General features: G+C 41.1%; 1 protein-coding gene across 1 annotated transcript in view; it reads left to right on the plus strand.

Annotated features, from left to right (window-relative positions):
- The window catches only part of CSDE1 (cold shock domain containing E1), an 18,264-nt gene extending 1,150 nt beyond the window's left edge, over window positions 1–17,114 (plus strand). The window contains exons 2-20 of the mRNA XM_042833632.1: window positions 2,652–3,070; window positions 4,495–4,693; window positions 5,337–5,446; window positions 5,813–5,905; window positions 6,462–6,559; window positions 6,718–6,799; window positions 7,140–7,268; window positions 7,445–7,570; window positions 8,364–8,576; window positions 9,537–9,677; window positions 9,766–9,924; window positions 10,886–10,993; window positions 11,815–11,990; window positions 12,316–12,428; window positions 13,180–13,299; window positions 13,552–13,730; window positions 14,371–14,534; window positions 15,343–15,475; window positions 15,812–17,114. Of these exons, the coding sequence (XP_042689566.1) occupies window positions 4,495–4,693; window positions 5,337–5,446; window positions 5,813–5,905; window positions 6,462–6,559; window positions 6,718–6,799; window positions 7,140–7,268; window positions 7,445–7,570; window positions 8,364–8,576; window positions 9,537–9,677; window positions 9,766–9,924; window positions 10,886–10,993; window positions 11,815–11,990; window positions 12,316–12,428; window positions 13,180–13,299; window positions 13,552–13,730; window positions 14,371–14,534; window positions 15,343–15,475; window positions 15,812–15,859 (2,391 nt within the window). The 5' untranslated portion in view covers window positions 2,652–3,070 and the 3' untranslated portion in view covers window positions 15,860–17,114. The remainder of the gene's footprint in view (window positions 1–2,651; window positions 3,071–4,494; window positions 4,694–5,336; window positions 5,447–5,812; window positions 5,906–6,461; window positions 6,560–6,717; window positions 6,800–7,139; window positions 7,269–7,444; window positions 7,571–8,363; window positions 8,577–9,536; window positions 9,678–9,765; window positions 9,925–10,885; window positions 10,994–11,814; window positions 11,991–12,315; window positions 12,429–13,179; window positions 13,300–13,551; window positions 13,731–14,370; window positions 14,535–15,342; window positions 15,476–15,811) is intronic.
- The last annotated feature ends 106 nt before the right edge of the window (window positions 17,115–17,220 follow it).

Consider the following 17,220-nt stretch of genomic DNA (forward strand, 5'->3'; position numbering starts at 1 on the left):
GCAGAGCCGGGCTCCGTCCCTTTGTGTGCGGGGGAGCGGCCGCCATCGCCCCCCTTTGTGTGCGGGCAGGGCGGCCCCTCCTTTCCTCCCTGCCTCCCGCCCTCCGCTCCGCCCGCCGTTTCCTCGGCCCGGAGGCGGCCCGGCCCCGCTCGATCCCGCGCTGTCACGCTGTGGGCCGCCGCAGCCCCCGCTGGCGGCGCCGCCCCTCGGCTCCGCTCCGCCGCCTCCATCTTGGGGCGCCCGGCGGCCTCTCCCGAAGCTCCGCGGCGCTGCGCGTCCCAGCCCTGTCAGATCCCCCTTAGGAACACGCGCGGAGCTCTCCATCCTTCAGACAGAACTCGCTCTAGCTTGACCGTCCCGTTCTCATTTTATTTTTTTTTTTCTTCTGGGTTGTTGCTTAAATGCACAAAAATGACCGCTGATATTTTCTTCGAGTTTTTATTTCTTAAAATCTCCGAGTGCCGTGGGCGATCTGGTGAATATCAGAGCAGTATCTCTGCTGTCAGCATTGTTTGCAGCGTTCAGGAGGTGGCACGCGGCGTTCCTCACACGTCACGCATCCTCAGATGGCCACGTTTGTTTCCCAGTGATATCTGGTGGCTGCGCTGTGCCTGCGTACTAAAAATACAATGTTTTGTCTTCATTAGGTTTGGTCGTGCCTAAGAGAGAGTTAGCCTGTGCTTGAGGTCTGTGGAATGTGATTTTTATTTGGAGAAGAGAAGGCTGGGAGAACTCGTTGCAACCTTCCAGTGCTTGAAGGGAGCATATAAACAGGAGGGGGAAAGAGGGGTAACGGCTATTTATGAGGGTGGATAGTGATAGGACAAGGGGAAATGGTCTTCAAATGAGACAGGGGAGGTTTAGGTTGGATATTAGGAGGAATTTTTTACTCAGAGGGTGGTGAGGCACTGGAACAGGTTGCCCAAGGAGGCTGTGGATGCCCCATCCCTGCAGGCATTCAAGGCCAGGCTGGATGTGGCTCTGGGCAGCCTGGGCTGCTGGTTGGCGACCCTGCACACAGCAGTGGATTGAAACTCAATGATCACTGTGGTCCTTTTCAACCCAGGCCTTTCTATGAATGTATGTTATTGTGGTTACATACCTGTGCTTGTGGAGAAAATGAGAACCAAAGCAAGTGTCTGTCATCTGGCAGCCTTTGCTTTGAGTCTGCGTGCATTTCAGGCTGTGAGCAGCGCTGTGCAACTTGCTATCATTTAGCAAAATCCACAATGAAAAAGCTCAGGAGCAGCACATCTCCAGCCCTGCCTCCTCCTTGTCCTTGCACAAACCAATTCTGCTGTAAATACACAAATTCAGAACCCAGTGTGATGTGGGGGCTGGGCACCTGCTCAGCGTGTTTACCATTTGGAGAAGTATTTATAGTAGCTGCATTAAAAAGTAAAGAATTTGAGGTATACATGCACTGCTTTTTACTTAACTTCTGCAGGCTGGATATCCCTGCTTTTTTTTTTCTTCTTCTTTTTTTTTAATTTGTAATGACCTAAATACAGTAAACGATTTATTGAGTCCAACCTGCTGTTAGGGGGCAAGCTGATAGTTCATGCCGTTACTTGACGAAAGTTACTTCAGTTATCTTTGGGCAGACAGAAATATTTTGATTGTTATATGTAGATATACACTCTATGCCCTGAAAGCTGCAAAAGGTGATGTAAGTTGTAGTGCTGGAAGAGTTCTGCTGGTATTGGTCTGGTCAGATGAGGGAGAAGTGTGAATATTAATGATGAGATTCCAGGTGTCTCCGTGCAGTTCCTGTGCTGCAGTGCCTGCCTGCTTCATTTCTCTTGAACTTGATTGAGGGATGTTTACCTTATCCTGGATGGGGTTATGATAAAGGTTGCTTGAATATTAGAGGGAGATATGTGAGAACAGTGCTGAGTCTTTTATTTTTGCATTAACTTATTTCAGTTTTTTTGCACTTGAGTCCTTCACTGCAAGCCTGTTCTGGGTGCTGGTTTGTACTTGGGCATAGATTTCTGCCCTCATTTAGTTTTTGCATATGTGCAATACTGCAAGAAGACTTATTCAGCCCGGAGTTGTTCTAAGAGTGATGGGGAAGATGTTTTCTTGGAGGATGTCATTGAAGTACTTCTGTGAAAAACAGGCGTTGAGTTTGAGTGCATCCTTTGTAAGCTTTGGGGGTTCAGAACTGTTCTCTGTATTGGCTAACTGCAGTCAGCGTTTTCACCGCAGTAAGTGTGAGGGTGTCTTTGTAGTCACATAAGTTTGTTTTTTCCTTTTTTCCAAGTCTGCAGTTCCGTCTTCATAATTCACTAAAGGAAATTCAGAGCTCAACATAAATTGAGAAGTAGTGGTTCCTTACATTGGCGAAATCAGCTTGCATCCAAATGAAGTTGCTGTTTTAGTTGGTACAAACTGGGACCTTTCCTGGAATGCGTAACTGCATCTGAAGTGTTTAAAATTAGAAATCGTGTATCACTGGTATGGAGGTAGAGTTTCTTGGGAAATCAGAACTGAAAATGGGAATACAAAATAAATACATGAACCAGCTTCCCCTAATTTGAATCAAACCCATGGTATCAAAGTAGAGGATCTGCATCCACATAGGGCTGGTGTGTAATTTCTGTTAAAGTTATACTTCAGCGCACAACTTTTTGCTTTTGTCTTTCCAGTATGAAGTGAAACAGAACAGAATTTACCACCTGAAACTGCTGCTTCAAGTTCAGATCAGGAAAAGAATATACCGCATCGTAACAACAACTCAAGACCAAAGAAGAGGAAACTTACACTGAAGACACAAGGCTTGATCTGAAACCAGAAGTTTGTGCCTACTCAACAGCTTCAAAAGAGCACGTCCCAACGCTGCTAGTAGTCTTTGTTTTCTCCAGTGCTGTATTGAAACTGCCCAGGGCAGCAGCGCTTGTATTCTTTATTAGTGTGCTCTCTCTTTCTCTTTTTTTTTTTTTTTCTTTCTATCTTTCTTCTTTTCTCTCTCTGTGTCAATAGCAGTCTTCATCCTTTGAAACTTCGTACTGAAGCAGAAGAATCGGCGAATACTACTGAAAGTGCAATATTTGAATATCACTGCGAGGTTTGTGTGTGTGCTGTGTCGTTATAGCATCCCAAACTTAGTTGCAGACAACAACAGGAGGCTGTGTTTTTTGTGATGTTGGTTTTTTTGGCTATTCTGTTGGTTTGCGAGTGTGATGAATTGGTGATACCTGTGTTACAGTTTCGTGTTTATTTTAGTAGCAGTGTTGTGATTACAATCCCTTTTTATTTCCAAAGTTTACACTATTGTCACTGGTTTGCAATCTCCGTTCAGTTTTCTTTAAGTCTTTTAGTACAGTTTGTTTTTTTTATTTCCAAGTACTGGAGTTCCAAGTTTTGTTAATTGATGGGTCAGCTACTGTGAGTAAACTGTTGGTAGTCAGCACCACAGCTAGTTGTGGTTCAGCATGCACTCATTATATTTCAGGTCTGAGCAAGTCCTGTTCATGCATTAATTAATTATCTATTCCTAGAAGGTTCTTAAAGAACTGTTCTGCTAGCTGGTTCTTAGAGAACAGCTTCATGACTTCCATTGCTTCCATTTTTCTGTATCTGTCACTTTGCAGAAGTTGATTATTTTTTTTTTTTTTTCCCCCCCCCCAATTTATTTATATGTAGCTTTTTGTTGTGCTCTATTACTTTGTTTGAACAGCTGTAGCAACGTGGCAACATCTAGAAAGAGTGCTGATAGCATCATTCCCTGCCTTTCTTTCTACAGCAGATGTTAGTGTCACCCTGAGAAGTGCATCCCTCCTTGAACTTCAGCTGTCAGGCTTTAGCTGATCTGTGGTCAGTTCTGATCAGTAGTGGTTTGAGCAAGAGTTAGCAGTGTTGTTTTGTAACCCTGAGCCTTGGCCATTCTGAACTTGGTTTGAGGTAGATTTTGTTAGTAAGCTGTTATTTATGCTCCCTGTTAGCAGGGGGTGATGTGTGTGTGTGTGCTTAGCTTACACTGGAGATGTGAAGAGATGATTTTGTCCATGACTCACAAAAAGCTTGTGTAGCACTGATTGGAGCTTTCGTAATAGGCAAAACCATCAACCTGTTATTCAGCAAATGAGTTTAATAATACATCACGTTCCCTTCCCCCAGTCATTTTACCTGCAGGGCTGGTTTAATTTCCAAAAATGTTTTGAACTCTAAGATGGCTTAAAATCAAAACATGTCAGCCTTCCCACAAGGGCCTCTTCCTTTCTTTGGTTGTACTACGGACTGCCTTCTTCAAAAGGTGAGGGTTGTATGTGATGGTGACAGGAACCAACATGCAATACGTTGCCAGTCTGAGTTGTAAGGATTGTTTTCCAAGAGCTAGACAACTTGAACATTTTTTTTACTCTATTTAAAAAAAACTTTCAGGATTTGTTACCATCAGTTCCATAAGCTCTTTGTCTGTTGTTATATTTATGTGGTGGAAGGAGATGTGAGTACTGTTTGGTTTATTTTTTGCTGTTTTCTTTTGAATAGATGAGCTTTGATCCAAACCTTCTCCACAACAATGGACACAACGGGTACCCCAATGGTACTTCGGCCGCGCTGCGCGAGACTGGCGTTATAGAGAAACTGTTGACTTCATATGGATTCATTCAGTGCTCAGAACGGCAGGCTAGACTGTTCTTCCACTGCTCACAGTATAATGGCAACTTACAGGAGCTCAAAGTAGGAGGTAATTAGACAGCTGTTGGAATTTCTCTACCAAATGAGAACAGATCTTTTTTGTTTTCCGTAGGAAATCATTTTATCTCGTGGCATGAATGGATGCGTTCTGTTGCTATTAATGAGTTAAAATATCAATAGGATTCATCATCTGCCACTCCTGATGAGAGTTTTGGTTTTTACTTCAGCATATTTTAATGCAAATGTGGCTGTTCTGATAAAGGTGTACAGTGTGAAGGCCAAGCTGCAAAACTAAGGTGGAAACAAGCGTTTAGACTGGAAGTGCCTCATGTACTTAGCTTTTGGGTTTTTTTGAGAATTAGTTGGAAGATGTTTGTCTTGCAGAGTAGGGGTGCTGCTAGTAGTTTGTAGTAATGAAGTTTATAGACTGTTCAGTAGCAGTTTTACATAATCTGAGCTCCTACAGTGTGAGGTTGGCTGCTAGTGAGCACAGGGAAGAATGGGGGAAGTACAGCAGGGCAAGCAGTTAGAGTGGAGCAGTTCCAGAAGTAACTGCAAATGGTGCATCCTTCCTAGGGAAAAGAGGCTTTACTTGGTTGAGTTTAGGTATGAGCAGTAAGCTGTCAGGCTGAACCAATTAGTGATGTTTAAAAATTGCAGTCTGTGATGTCACTGTCGTGTCTGTTTTGTAGATGATGTTGAATTTGAAGTGTCTTCTGATCGCCGAACTGGAAAACCCATTGCTGTTAAATTGGTGAAGATCAAACCAGAAATATTACCTGAAGAACGAATAAATGGACAAGTCAGTGGCTATGATGTCTGTTTTCTATGCATTCAACTGCCATCTTTTACTTTAGGAGGACCAGATTCATTGAGCATGCATGCTAACTACATACAGAATTCAGTTATACTGAAATCTTTTTTTGTTATTCTAGTAGAAATTTAGAGTTTCTGTTGTGAGCTCTTTGCTCCAAGCAACCCTTCAAGGCAACAGATGCTCCATAAGATTGAAATGTTACAGCATGACATTCCCTGGTGGTTTAAACTAGAAGTTAATCCCCAGGTGTACAGTAGAGGATATTGAGATTCGTTTTGCTTTCTACGCTGCATCTCCTGGAATGACTCGCCATGGATTTTTTTCTTTTTTTTTTTTTTTTTTGGCTGGTAGGTTGTGTGTGCTGTTCCTCACAATTTAGAGAGTAAATCTCCAGCTGCCCCGGGTCAGAGTCCAACAGGGAGTGTATGCTACGAACGTAATGGGGTAAAGCTTATGTATTTTATTTGAACTCTTGACTGATCTGTAATTGTGGTCTGTGAGCAGAAAAAAAAAAACAACACATGCTTGAATGTGGACAACTGACACTAAGAACTGTAGTTCTTAGCAAAAAAAAAAAACCCAAAACCAAACATACTTAAGCAATTGCTACAAGCAGATGTTAATTTTACAGCTTGCTTGCCCACCTGTCTCTATGGGGAACTCAGTGTAGAGCCAAACAGTTGTTTTTCTGTTTTAAAAATTAAAGAAGCTGGATTGTGTAATGTTCACCTATCCTTATTTTGAACATGGAAAGTTTAGAAGTTGGCATTTCAAGATGGCCACCTACAAACCTCTCAATTAAGTTGCTTTTTACAGACTCAGCCCAAATTTTAAAAACAGCCCAATGGAAGAAAGAATGTTTTTGCATGCCGTGTTTGATCATTTTCAGTTTTCTCACTAAATCCATTGATATAAAAGCAGTTGTTCCTTCTAAACAAAAATGTGCTAATCATCCTTTGAATTGACAAGAGGAATAATATTAGTCACTGTTAATTTACAGGAAGTATTTTACCTGACTTACACTCCAGAAGATGTTGAAGGAAATATTCAGCTGGAAACAGGAGATAAAATAAACTTTGTAATTGATACAAATAAACAGTAAGTTGATCCCGTGTTTCTGATCTCATGCTTTCTCTTTTAGTAGTCGGGCAGCACTCCGTGCCTTTTCCAAGAACTGAAATGACATTATGAAATATAATCTTAACATTGCCTCTGGTTTTCAGCCATTTCAGCTTTGTTCTTTTTCTTCCCTTTAGTACTGGTGCTGTAAGTGCTCGTAACATTATGCTATTAAAAAAGAAACAAGCCCGTTGTCAAGGAGTAGTCTGTGCCATGAAAGTAAGTGATGTTTCAGCTTCAAAATACTATTAAAAGATGGAATGCTTTCCTGTCAAGTTCTCTAAATAGTAAATTGAGTGCATTAAGAGCTATTAAGATCTTGGAAGTGTGAATGCAAACTAGCTCAAACAGTGTAAACAGCTAATCTTGAGTACACACACTCCTTGAAAACAGGAAAGTTTAATTGTTTCCTATAATGCATTTGCTGTAGTATGAGCTGAATACACTCAAGGTTGCTGTACTGAAGTGGTGAAGTCTTACTGTTAGAATGTGTAAAATGTTTTGTTAATAATACATGAAGAGATCGGGCAATCTACTGAACGCTTTCTTCTGTTCTTAGGAAGCCTTTGGATTTATTGAGAGGGGTGATGTCGTGAAGGAGATATTCTTTCACTACAGTGAATTTAAAGGTGACCTAGAAGCCTTACAGCCTGGTGATGATGTGGAGTTTACAATCAAAGACAGAAATGTAAGATGAACTCCAGTAAAAACTGAAGACAAGATCCTGGACAGCTGCCTGTTTATTTAAATCCACTTTAAAAAAAAAAACGGGGGGGGTAGTGGGGGGAAGCAGGGTTAATAGGAAAATGATCTTATTGTTTTTATCGCTTCTTTAGGGCTGTTTGACTGATTTTGTGCTTTTAGGGTAAAGAAGTTGCAACAGATGTAAGACTGCTGCCTCAAGGAACTGTCATCTTTGAAGACATCAGCATAGAACACTTTGAAGGAACTGTAACCAAAGTAATTCCAAAAGTACCCAGCAAAAACCAGGTGTGTTTCAGTATTAAATTTAAGGGAATTGCATTGAATTGGGAATACTGCATTGACTTCCAGTCAGAGTACAAATGTTCTCCTTTCTCTGTGGAAGTCTGCTGTTAGGCATTGCATCAGAGGTGGCTGCAGAGTAGAAGAGGAAGTTTGGACTGCTTAACTTGTGCCAACCATTGGCAGCAGTCACAGGAAGCAGTTTTTTTTTCACTAAAATTTAAAGGTCCAGGAAATAGGGTAATACCCAATAGTGGTGCTTTGTGAAGTGTATCTTTACGCTTTGAAGTACTTCCTATTGAAAAGCGGGGTGTTAAAGATGCTTTCTTCAAACAAACAAAAAACAACAACAAAGAAGACTCTTAAGGCAAAAACACAGCTTGCTTTATGGGCTTCTGTGAGCATTGGCAGTTAATCTGGTTGTGAAGAAGAGTTGTGTGGCCCTCAACGTTTGGCTTAGAGGATGTACACAAAAACTTCTCTAAAGTGTTCAGGCTACTCTGCATCCTTGTTTTTTGTTTTGCTGGTTGGGATTTTGGAGGCTATAGGGGAATGTTTTTTTGTGTGTTTGAACACTCAACAGTAAGAAGTAGGGTAAGTATGGTTATGAACTTCATTCTCAATGTTAATTCTTAGTTTTGTTGGCAATTCAGTGCATTGGACAGGTAAAGTAAAACTAAGTGAAATTCTAGTCATGGCAGTGTAATCTGGGAGCGGTCACTCGAGCCTTCCTAACCCAAATGCTCAGTGCTGAGACTTGTAGGTGTACTGACTTCTGTTGCATTTGTCTGTCTTGTAGAATGATCCATTACCTGGCCGCATCAAAGTTGATTTTGTGATTCCTAAAGAACTTCCATTTGGAGACAAAGATACAAAATCCAAGGTGACTTTGCTGGAAAGTGACCACGTTCGATTCAATATTTCGACAGACAGACGTGACAAACTGGAACGAGCCACCAATATTGAGGTTCTCCCCAATACTTTCCAGTTTACTAATGAAACTAGGGAAATGGTAAGTATCTATTTTTAAAAGTTTTTATTGTTGAGGAGAGGAAATTAAGGTTAAAAACAGTTTCTGAAACAATATAGAAATTGCTGGTGTCTGCTGACGTGTCTGAAATCAGATCTTCAGTAAATGTGCAAATGTGCCTGAATGGCAGAAAACTGAATTAATGCTGTGCACTTTTTCTACTCGGGGAATTAAATCATCCTAGGAAAGCAAATATGTTGTATCTCGTGGAGTGGGTTGCTCTTTGGTTATAGCAGGCATAGCTGTCATGCAGCATGAAGAAATTAAAAACTCATCTTAGGAAAACTGAAAGAACCTGATGGTGCCCTGGTTCAGGCAATGAAAAGTCGTAAGAATCAGAGGAGGTAACTAGGTACAGCTTTTGAATCTTGATCTTCAACTGCCATCTTTTACTTTAGGAGGACCAGATTCATTGAGCATGCATGCTAACTACATACAGAACTGTTCAAATTCTGTTCAAATTGATCTTTGTATAATCTCTGCCTGAGGATCAAACAGAAGGGTGATAAAGAGCTGAATTCTGTCATGTGCAGTGAAGCTTCTATGCTTGGTGAATGGGTCACAGTGACTGAGATAGTTGTGCTTATTATGAAAGAACATCTTTTGTTCTGGTGAAGTGCTGGAAAAAAACCTAACCTGTGTGTATAGCAGCGACTTCCAGTTCTTTGGCTTTTCTTAGTTCTTTTGTGGCTTAAATTCATCTTCACTGTTTACTACTTATGAATCAGGGAGCAAGTAGAAAAGAATTAGGTAAGTAGGATTTGCTTGCATTTAAGATTGACTGTAACCATTGGCTCCACAGTTTGCAAGGAAGCTTATTGAGAAGTATTTTTGTTACTACTTTTTCTTTTTAGAATTTGAGGTTTGTGTTCAGATTATTAGATGCTCCATCGTTGTCTTTCTACAGATGTTCACAAAGTAAAACTGTTCTTCTGTTTACAGGGAGTGATTGCTGCGATGAGAGATGGCTTTGGCTTCATTAAGTGTGTTGACAGGGATGCTCGCATGTTCTTTCACTTCAGTGAAATTATGGATGGAAACCAACTCCATATTTCTGATGAAGTAGAGTTTACTGTGGTTCCTGTGAGTGGTACAATTCCTTTGAAAACGAGGATTTCACAAAAGAATTTATATGCAGTCTGTCTAAAATCACATTAATCTGATTTTTCAGGATATGCTGTCTGCCCAAAGAAATCATGCTATAAGGATTAAAAAACTCCCAAAAGGCACAGTTTCTTTCCACACCCAATCAGATCACCGTTTTGTGGGCACTATAGACAAAGAAGCCACTCCAGCCAAAGCCACTAGCCCAAATAAAGGCAAAGAGAAGGTAGTACACAAGTAAAAGTAACTATATTGTGTTTGTTGCTTTGCAGACAGAGACTAACTGCTTTGAAGTCTATAATTCAACATTCTGAAGCACTTTTAATCTTCTATAAATATGGACTGTGTTGGATTGCTAATTACAATACTCAGTGAAGGCTAACTTGGTGAAACAGTAGAACAGAAGCACCCTTAGTGGTGTTCACTGGAACAGGCTGCCCAGGGAGGTGGTGGAGTCTCCTTCTCCGGAGATGTTCAAGACCTGCTTGGATGCCTACTTGTGTGACCTGGTGTAGGGATCCTGCTCTGGCAGGGGGGTTGGACTCGATCTCTGGAGGTCCCTTCCAACCCCTACAATTCTGTGATTCTGTGTTTCTATTGAGGATAACTTCCAAGAGCTTGGGAAGATTCTACCTCCTACTGTGGCAGGTAGAACCATAGAATAGCCCGAGTTGGGAGGGAACCAGAAGGATCATTGAGTCCAACTCCTGGCTCCACACAGATCACCTGAAGTCCAAACTCTGTGTCTGAGGGCATGGTCCAAATGCTTCTTGAGCTCTGGCAGCTTGAAGCCATGTCTGCTGCCACGGGGAGACATTTCCAGGGCCTGACCGCCCTGTTGGTGAAGAACCTTTTGCTAAGGTGCTAGAATTGGTTGAAACCTAAGGTTCTGTTTCATCATGCTGCTTGAAACTAGGATAGAATAAACTTTCAGTAAATAATGAAAACAGTATTGTTAGAGGAAATAAAGTACCACTGCCTGGTAAAAGCTACAGTTTGTCATTTAAAGCTTGTGTCTTTTGATCATCTTAGTGTGTATTGGTCTGTTTTCACCAGATACTTTGCAGTTGTTGCAGAACAAGTAAATGTTCAGTGCTTGCATTGTTTATAGTAAGCTTGCTTGCAAACAAATAAAACACCTGACTGTCTTTTTTTTTTTTTTTTTTTTTTTTTTTTTTCTTCTCTAGGAAGCTGAAGATGGAATAATTGTTTATGATGACTGTGGAGTGAAACTCACCATTCCTTACCAGGCCAAGGATGTGGAAGGATCTGCTAATCCCCAGATAGGAGATAAGGCAATACAACTAAGTATACCATTGGGAAATACTTTTTGTTTTTTTAAAGATACGAGCTTCTCTTTGCTTTGTTCCTGGATTTGTTTTCCTTTTAAAGTGAAGGACAAGGCATCTACATAGTCACCTATTTCTTTGTTTTCTCTTAGGTTTGTAGCTTTATTTTCTGTGTAACTAAGAGACATCTTGAAACCTGATACCACACATAAAAATACTATTTTGCTATGCAAACTGTTTTAATTAAAGGAATTCTTATACTTGCTTATAAGGACAGTGGGCAACTCCACTTGTGAATACTTGAGGGGAGAGAGATTAACATAAGGACATCAAGGTGGATGTTGAAGAGTGAGAACATCCACTTATGAGTGAAATATCTAGAGAAAATGGCTGGGGAAAGAGTTGAGAGATCTGGAACAGCAGCCTAAAACCTGTTGGTGTTCAGGTGCTGTGCTATGAATGCTGTGATTATTGCTATTAAAAACCTAAAATGAGCAAGCCAAACCAGCTGCATAGTCTCAGTGGGCAGCTGCTAATGTACAGTGCAGAGGTCAATCATAAAGGTAAGAGAGAATCTATTTGATAGGTAGAAGAAGCAGAGTGCTGGAGGCTCACTTGCCTTTCCAGGTGTTACGGCTGTGATTCTGCCACTCTTTGAATGTCCTACATGTCAGCAATTGACAGATGGTTTTGGGAGAGGAGATGCCTTTCCAGCAGAGCCTAGGTGTTGACTGCAGCAGTGCAGCTTTGTTTGGGTTGTTGTTTATTGCTTTTAGTGATTGTGCTTTTTTCCTGTCTGTAGTATTAATCACGTACCTCTTGTACAGGTTGAGTTCAGTGTTTGTGAAGTGAAGAGAACTGGTCTGCAAACAGCAGTTTCTGTCAGAATGCTTGGACGCAATTACACTTCCAAGAGACTTTTGGGATACGTGGCAGCCCTGAAGGATAACTTTGGGTTTATTGAAACAGCCAATCATGATAAGGAGATCTTCTTCCACTACAGGTGAGTGACAGTTCCTTTTGTAGGAATGAGTGTTTGTTGCTTCGCACGTTCACGTGCTTTGGGGTCTGAACTTCCATTTATGATCTCTGCTGAGCTCAGGCTTTTCTGTTAGTCAGCATTCTCTGTGATCTCTGCTTCTGAATCTCAGGCCAAGAAATGCAGTTTCTGAATTGTATATTTAAAAAGTTTTGCTTTCCTGAATTCCTTGGAAATGTGAGATGCTGAACCAGTTAAATGTGTTCTGAATCAACCTGTGTAAATGTTGGATGAGCATTACTGTTGTCACGAAACTGAAAGAAATTTGCATGTGATTCTCTTCCTGTAGTGAGTACTGTGGTGATATTGATAGCCTGGAACTTGGAGACACAGTTGAATACAGCTTGTCGAAAGGCAAAGGAAACAAAGTTAGTGCAGAAAAGGTGAACAAAACGCATGCAGGTAAGACTGTACCTGGTAATTTCTTCTTTAAAGGGTCTTGACAGATGCTGGTGGTTAAATTGGTAGTTCTGATGACAGTTGGAGTTTAAAGCAAGAGGAAGATGCTTAATGTGATGGTCAGTGGTCAAGTCTGCTAAGCACTAATGTCATCAAATTTCCTGAAGCCTGTTTCCTGTGTTAACTAAAAGGGAAGTGCAGAGCAAGAGCACTGTTTGCAGAAGCAACTCTTCCTTTACTTTTGCCTCTACTCTTTAGTTGGAGGGATAGAAGAAAACCCCCAGTTTGGATGATTTTGCCACTAGTAATTCTAGTAGTTGTGCTGTTTCTTAGAGGGGAAAAAAAATTGCAGTAGGAATTGCAGATGTGGATATTAAGGATTTTGGGGATGCAAAATGTACACTTATCCAATTTGCATGATGAAAGGGAGTTGGAAATACAAGCAGTAGAGAAGCAAGATCCTTCAGTGTGCTTTTTCAAGTTGTATGGCCTCTAATTTCATGAGGAATTAGTATCCTCCTCCTTCTGCAGTGGAACACTGGTGGTGATTAGAAAAGCTATTGCCATGTGCTTCTGAGTTAGAGCTGTTCCAGTTCTGGGGGAACTCTAGGGGAACATATAAAGCTGTTGCAGTTCTGTATGTGCTGCATTAACGTGTTGCAGTGCAGACTGTGAACGTGAATTGGTCAGTCCTTCAGAAAAGAAGAAGTATGACAAGAACTTCCTGATTCTTGCACCGTCTCTTTCTTTTCAGTGAATGGTATCACTGAAGAAGCTGATCCAACTGTTTACTCTGGTAAAGTAATTCGTCCTTTGCGGAGCGTAGATCCAACACAGACTGAATACCAGGGCATGATTGAAGTCATGGAGGATGGTAAGACCTGGTGCTTTTACCTCAAGCTTGCTTTAATAACTGTAATAAACAGTCTTCATCTGAGGTAAATCTGTAGGTGCTCTTTGCTGGCACGCAGGAAGCATAGAAATGCAATAAGCTGCATGATAATAGGGGTGATGAGGATTGTATTCACAGTAGTAAGCTGACAATAGAAGTAAATACCAGATATAAATTCTAAATGCCCTCAAGAACAAAAAGGCTTAATCTTATCTGGTGTGTTTTCTTCTGTAGGTGAAATGAAAGGAGAATTCTATCCATTTGGAATTGTTGGAATGGCAAACAAAGGTGACTGTCTGCAGAAGGGAGAGACAGTAAAGTTCCAGCTGTGTGTTCTTGGTCAGAATGGGCAGACAATGGCTGTCAACATCACACCGTTCCGCAGAGCCACTGTGGAATGTGTGAAAGACCAGGTGAGCAAATGCTGCTAATGGGAAATTGTTGGAGATGGCATAGAGAAGGTCAGGACCTGCTTTAACACTTGAATGCAGAACGTCTGTTGTGAAGCAAACTGTTGCTGAAACTCTTGTTGTAAACAAATAAGAACTAGGCTTACGTAACCCAAGGACTGGTTTATGCAGGCTTGTGTAGAGTGGCTTTAGTGAAGGTGAGCTCCTACTGCCTGTTCCAGTGCACCATCACTCTCTGGTGAAGACTTTTCCTCATACCTGATGAGAGCCTTCCTTGGCACAGCACGAGTAAAGCAGTAAATCAAAATAACTGGCTTCTCAATCTGCCACTAATAATTGGGAGAGAAAAGAGATTGTTTCTGTTGGGTAATTTAATGGTGGAGTTTAGAAAAGAATGTACAGCATTGCATATTTAGTTGAATAAAGCTTTGGCAGCTTGCTTTAATAAAGGTTTTTTGCAGTTTTCAGAGCTTGCATATAGGCCTCAGGGTTTAAATGTGCCTTTAGAAACCCATGGGGAGTGGCTAGACTTGTAGAAATACTGTATTCTGTTGTAGAAGTTTATTTGTAATAGAATGGCTATATAATTGCACCTGCTTAGGTTAAGGGGAAATAAATAACTATATAATGTTTTGGTTTTCAGTTTGGTTTCATTAACTATGAAGTGGGTGACAGCAAAAAGCTCTTCTTCCATGTCAAAGAAGTACAGGATGGTGTGGAACTACAAGCTGGGGATGAAGTGGAGTTCTCAGTAATTCTGAACCAGCGCACAGGGAAATGCAGTGCCTGTAACGTGTGGCGTGTCTGGTGAGGATTTCTAATCACTAGTTTAATCTGGCAGACTGCATCAGCAATGGAGCACAGAGTGCTTTCAAACTGAGCTAGCTGTTCCTACAACTAGAGCTCTGAATTGTGGTTGGCTTCAGTGAGAGCCTCTCCTTTGAGATGTGCCAGCACTTGTAGGGCCTGCAGTGCAGCAGGAGAGTCCAGCTTTGCTTAAGAATGGATTTTAAAAAAAAAAAGACAAGTAATTAAATAGTCTTTATGCAGAAATTAACGAGTGATAAAAGCGATTGAATTCTTTATGTAGTTCTTGGTCTGTCTGGTGATTTACCTGTTTATAAACAAGCATGTTAGTCTTCTTTGATGCTGTTTCTAGGGTGGATAGACACGTTTTGCTTTTGAATGACTTCTAAATTGTGTTAATTAAAGTGTGTATTTTTAAGGTATCTTGTTAATGTTTTATTGCAGTGTTCAGTTCTTTTCTCAAAACTGTCTTCAGAGATGTTACTGTGCTGCACTGTACTGGCAAATTACAAGACTTACATTGTTTCAGTTAAAGGCAACAGAAATGGAGGGAATGCTGTCATGCATGTATTAATACTGACTGTGGCAGCTTTATACTCCTTCTAAGAATATTGTTCTGATCTACTGCTGTTTCAGCATCCAGTGGTTGTTCAAACAATGGTTTTGAAGCAGACGTGCTGTCATCCAGAAGGTCTGCCTTCAAACAAAGCAGGCTGTGCTGATGCCTTAATGAGGAAAGTGACTGTATTTGGTAGCTTGCACATCTCTGGGAAGTCATGAGGATTCTGTGTGATTGACTTTCTTACAGTGAAGGCGCTAAGGCTGTTGCTGCTCCACGTCCAGATAGACTTGTTAATCGTTTAAAGAACATTAATCTGGATGATGCCAATGCTCCTCGTCTAACAGTTCTTCGTCAGCCCAGGGGACCGGATAACTCAAAGGTGTGTGACATACAGGGCAGGCTTGCAAGATGACCAGCTTGTGGTTTAACTTGTTTCTACTGTTGAAAGTCAAAACTGTTTGAAACATGTCAACTTAACTGCCTTATAGCAGTCTCCTGCTGTGTGAGATTATACTACTTCAGTCAGCTGTTCGGGCAGCTGATGCATGCTATAGTTTCAGAAGAGCAACCCACACAACTTGTTCTGTTGCTTGCTCTGGTTCTGAAGCCAAGTATGGTGAATTAGCCACATGCTGATGTTGTACACGGTAGGATCAAAACAAGCCTGCTTTAAAGCACGATGCCAGACCTAAAAGATTTGTTTTTTTCCTTGCAGGGATTTGGTGCAGAGAGAAAGATCCGTCAAGCTGGTGTTATAGACTGATCAACAAAGCCAATGCCTGAAGGATGAAAAGCGGTGGGGGCTGATGAAGGGTACTGAATATCTCCCTATTCATCCCTTCCAAATTTTAAGAAGCTATTACACCAGTTTTAACACCTTCTCATGTTATGTTTAAAATAAATTTATGAAACCATTTTAAAATTATGCACAGTTGCATTCTGGAGAACTTCAGGTGGCGCCTTATAGTATCACATTTTAGAAGCTTGTTTTGAATGGTGCATTTAACGCAACTGGTAACTGCAAATCTACATTGCCTATGTGAGTAAACATTATAGACAGCTCTACTCTGGTAGACCTTATGGAATTCTGCACTACATTTACCTATGCTTTCTTTGTTACCTTGGCCAAGGTATTTTACTATGCCTTAGTATTCAGTTGCGTTACGTCTTTCCTTCGAAGTGGATGTGGAAAGCTCACTTCTGCTCACTCTGCTCAAATTCTGAGGACCATAGGAGGGTGGAGACTAAGTTCAGTTTGATAGAAAACCTGTATGAACATTCACATAACTTAAGATGATGGCTAGATGTTACTTTGTGTTCATATTTCATTTAATTTTGAATCCTTTAGCCAGCGAAGTTGTGTTAGAGCTCAGTGAAAGTCTCTTTCTGGGGTAGACATTTTTTGTAGTGTTCTGAAATGCCTGCAGTGCAGAATTTCATAAGGCTGAGGCGTGCCATCAGTGTGGTAATTTAAATATATTTAAAACAATGCACAAGTTTGCTGCTGCTTAGAACACTGCAGCTTCTAAACCCAGTTTCTTTTACTGATTTAAATTTACAAAGAAAGAAATTGTGCCTGAAGTGAATCCATTTTTTTTTTTTCTTTGCAGCCGGCACCCAGTGTACTGTAAAAGAATAAATACTTAGGCTTTCCATAGCTGTATTGAAACTTTCATCAAGGTGAAATAGTTGATGTCTGTGTGCTTCCCTCCCCCTTCCCTCCCCACCTCCCATCCTCTTCCCCCATTTCCCCGGTCACACTTTATCAAGCAAGAAAACTGAATGATTGGTCTAAGTATTACTTTACCAAAAAAGATCAGGAGTTCCTTTCTTTGAATAGAGGGCAGTACTGTGGTTTTTTTTTTTTTTGTTTTGTTTTCATGTTACCTCTATTCTCAATTTAGGGTTTTCTTCTCTGGGAGATGCATTATCTTTGTAAAACAAACATTGCTTTCTCCAATTTTTTCTGTTAATGGCAAAGAATGGAAATAGAATAAAGTTTTACTGATTTTGAACAACTCCTCTCTCCTCGCCCGTGTCTCTTGTTGGGCGCCGCCCCCCCCCCCCTCCATCGGTCAGCTGGCAGCTGCTGCGGTCACGTGCCCGGACGCAGCGGATGCACTT

Source organism: Centrocercus urophasianus, unplaced genomic scaffold, assembly GCF_019232065.1.
Source record: "Centrocercus urophasianus isolate 14NV4802_14NV808 unplaced genomic scaffold, USGS_Curo_1.0 seq_42, whole genome shotgun sequence".
Classification (NCBI taxonomy): Eukaryota; Metazoa; Chordata; class Aves; order Galliformes; family Phasianidae; genus Centrocercus; species Centrocercus urophasianus.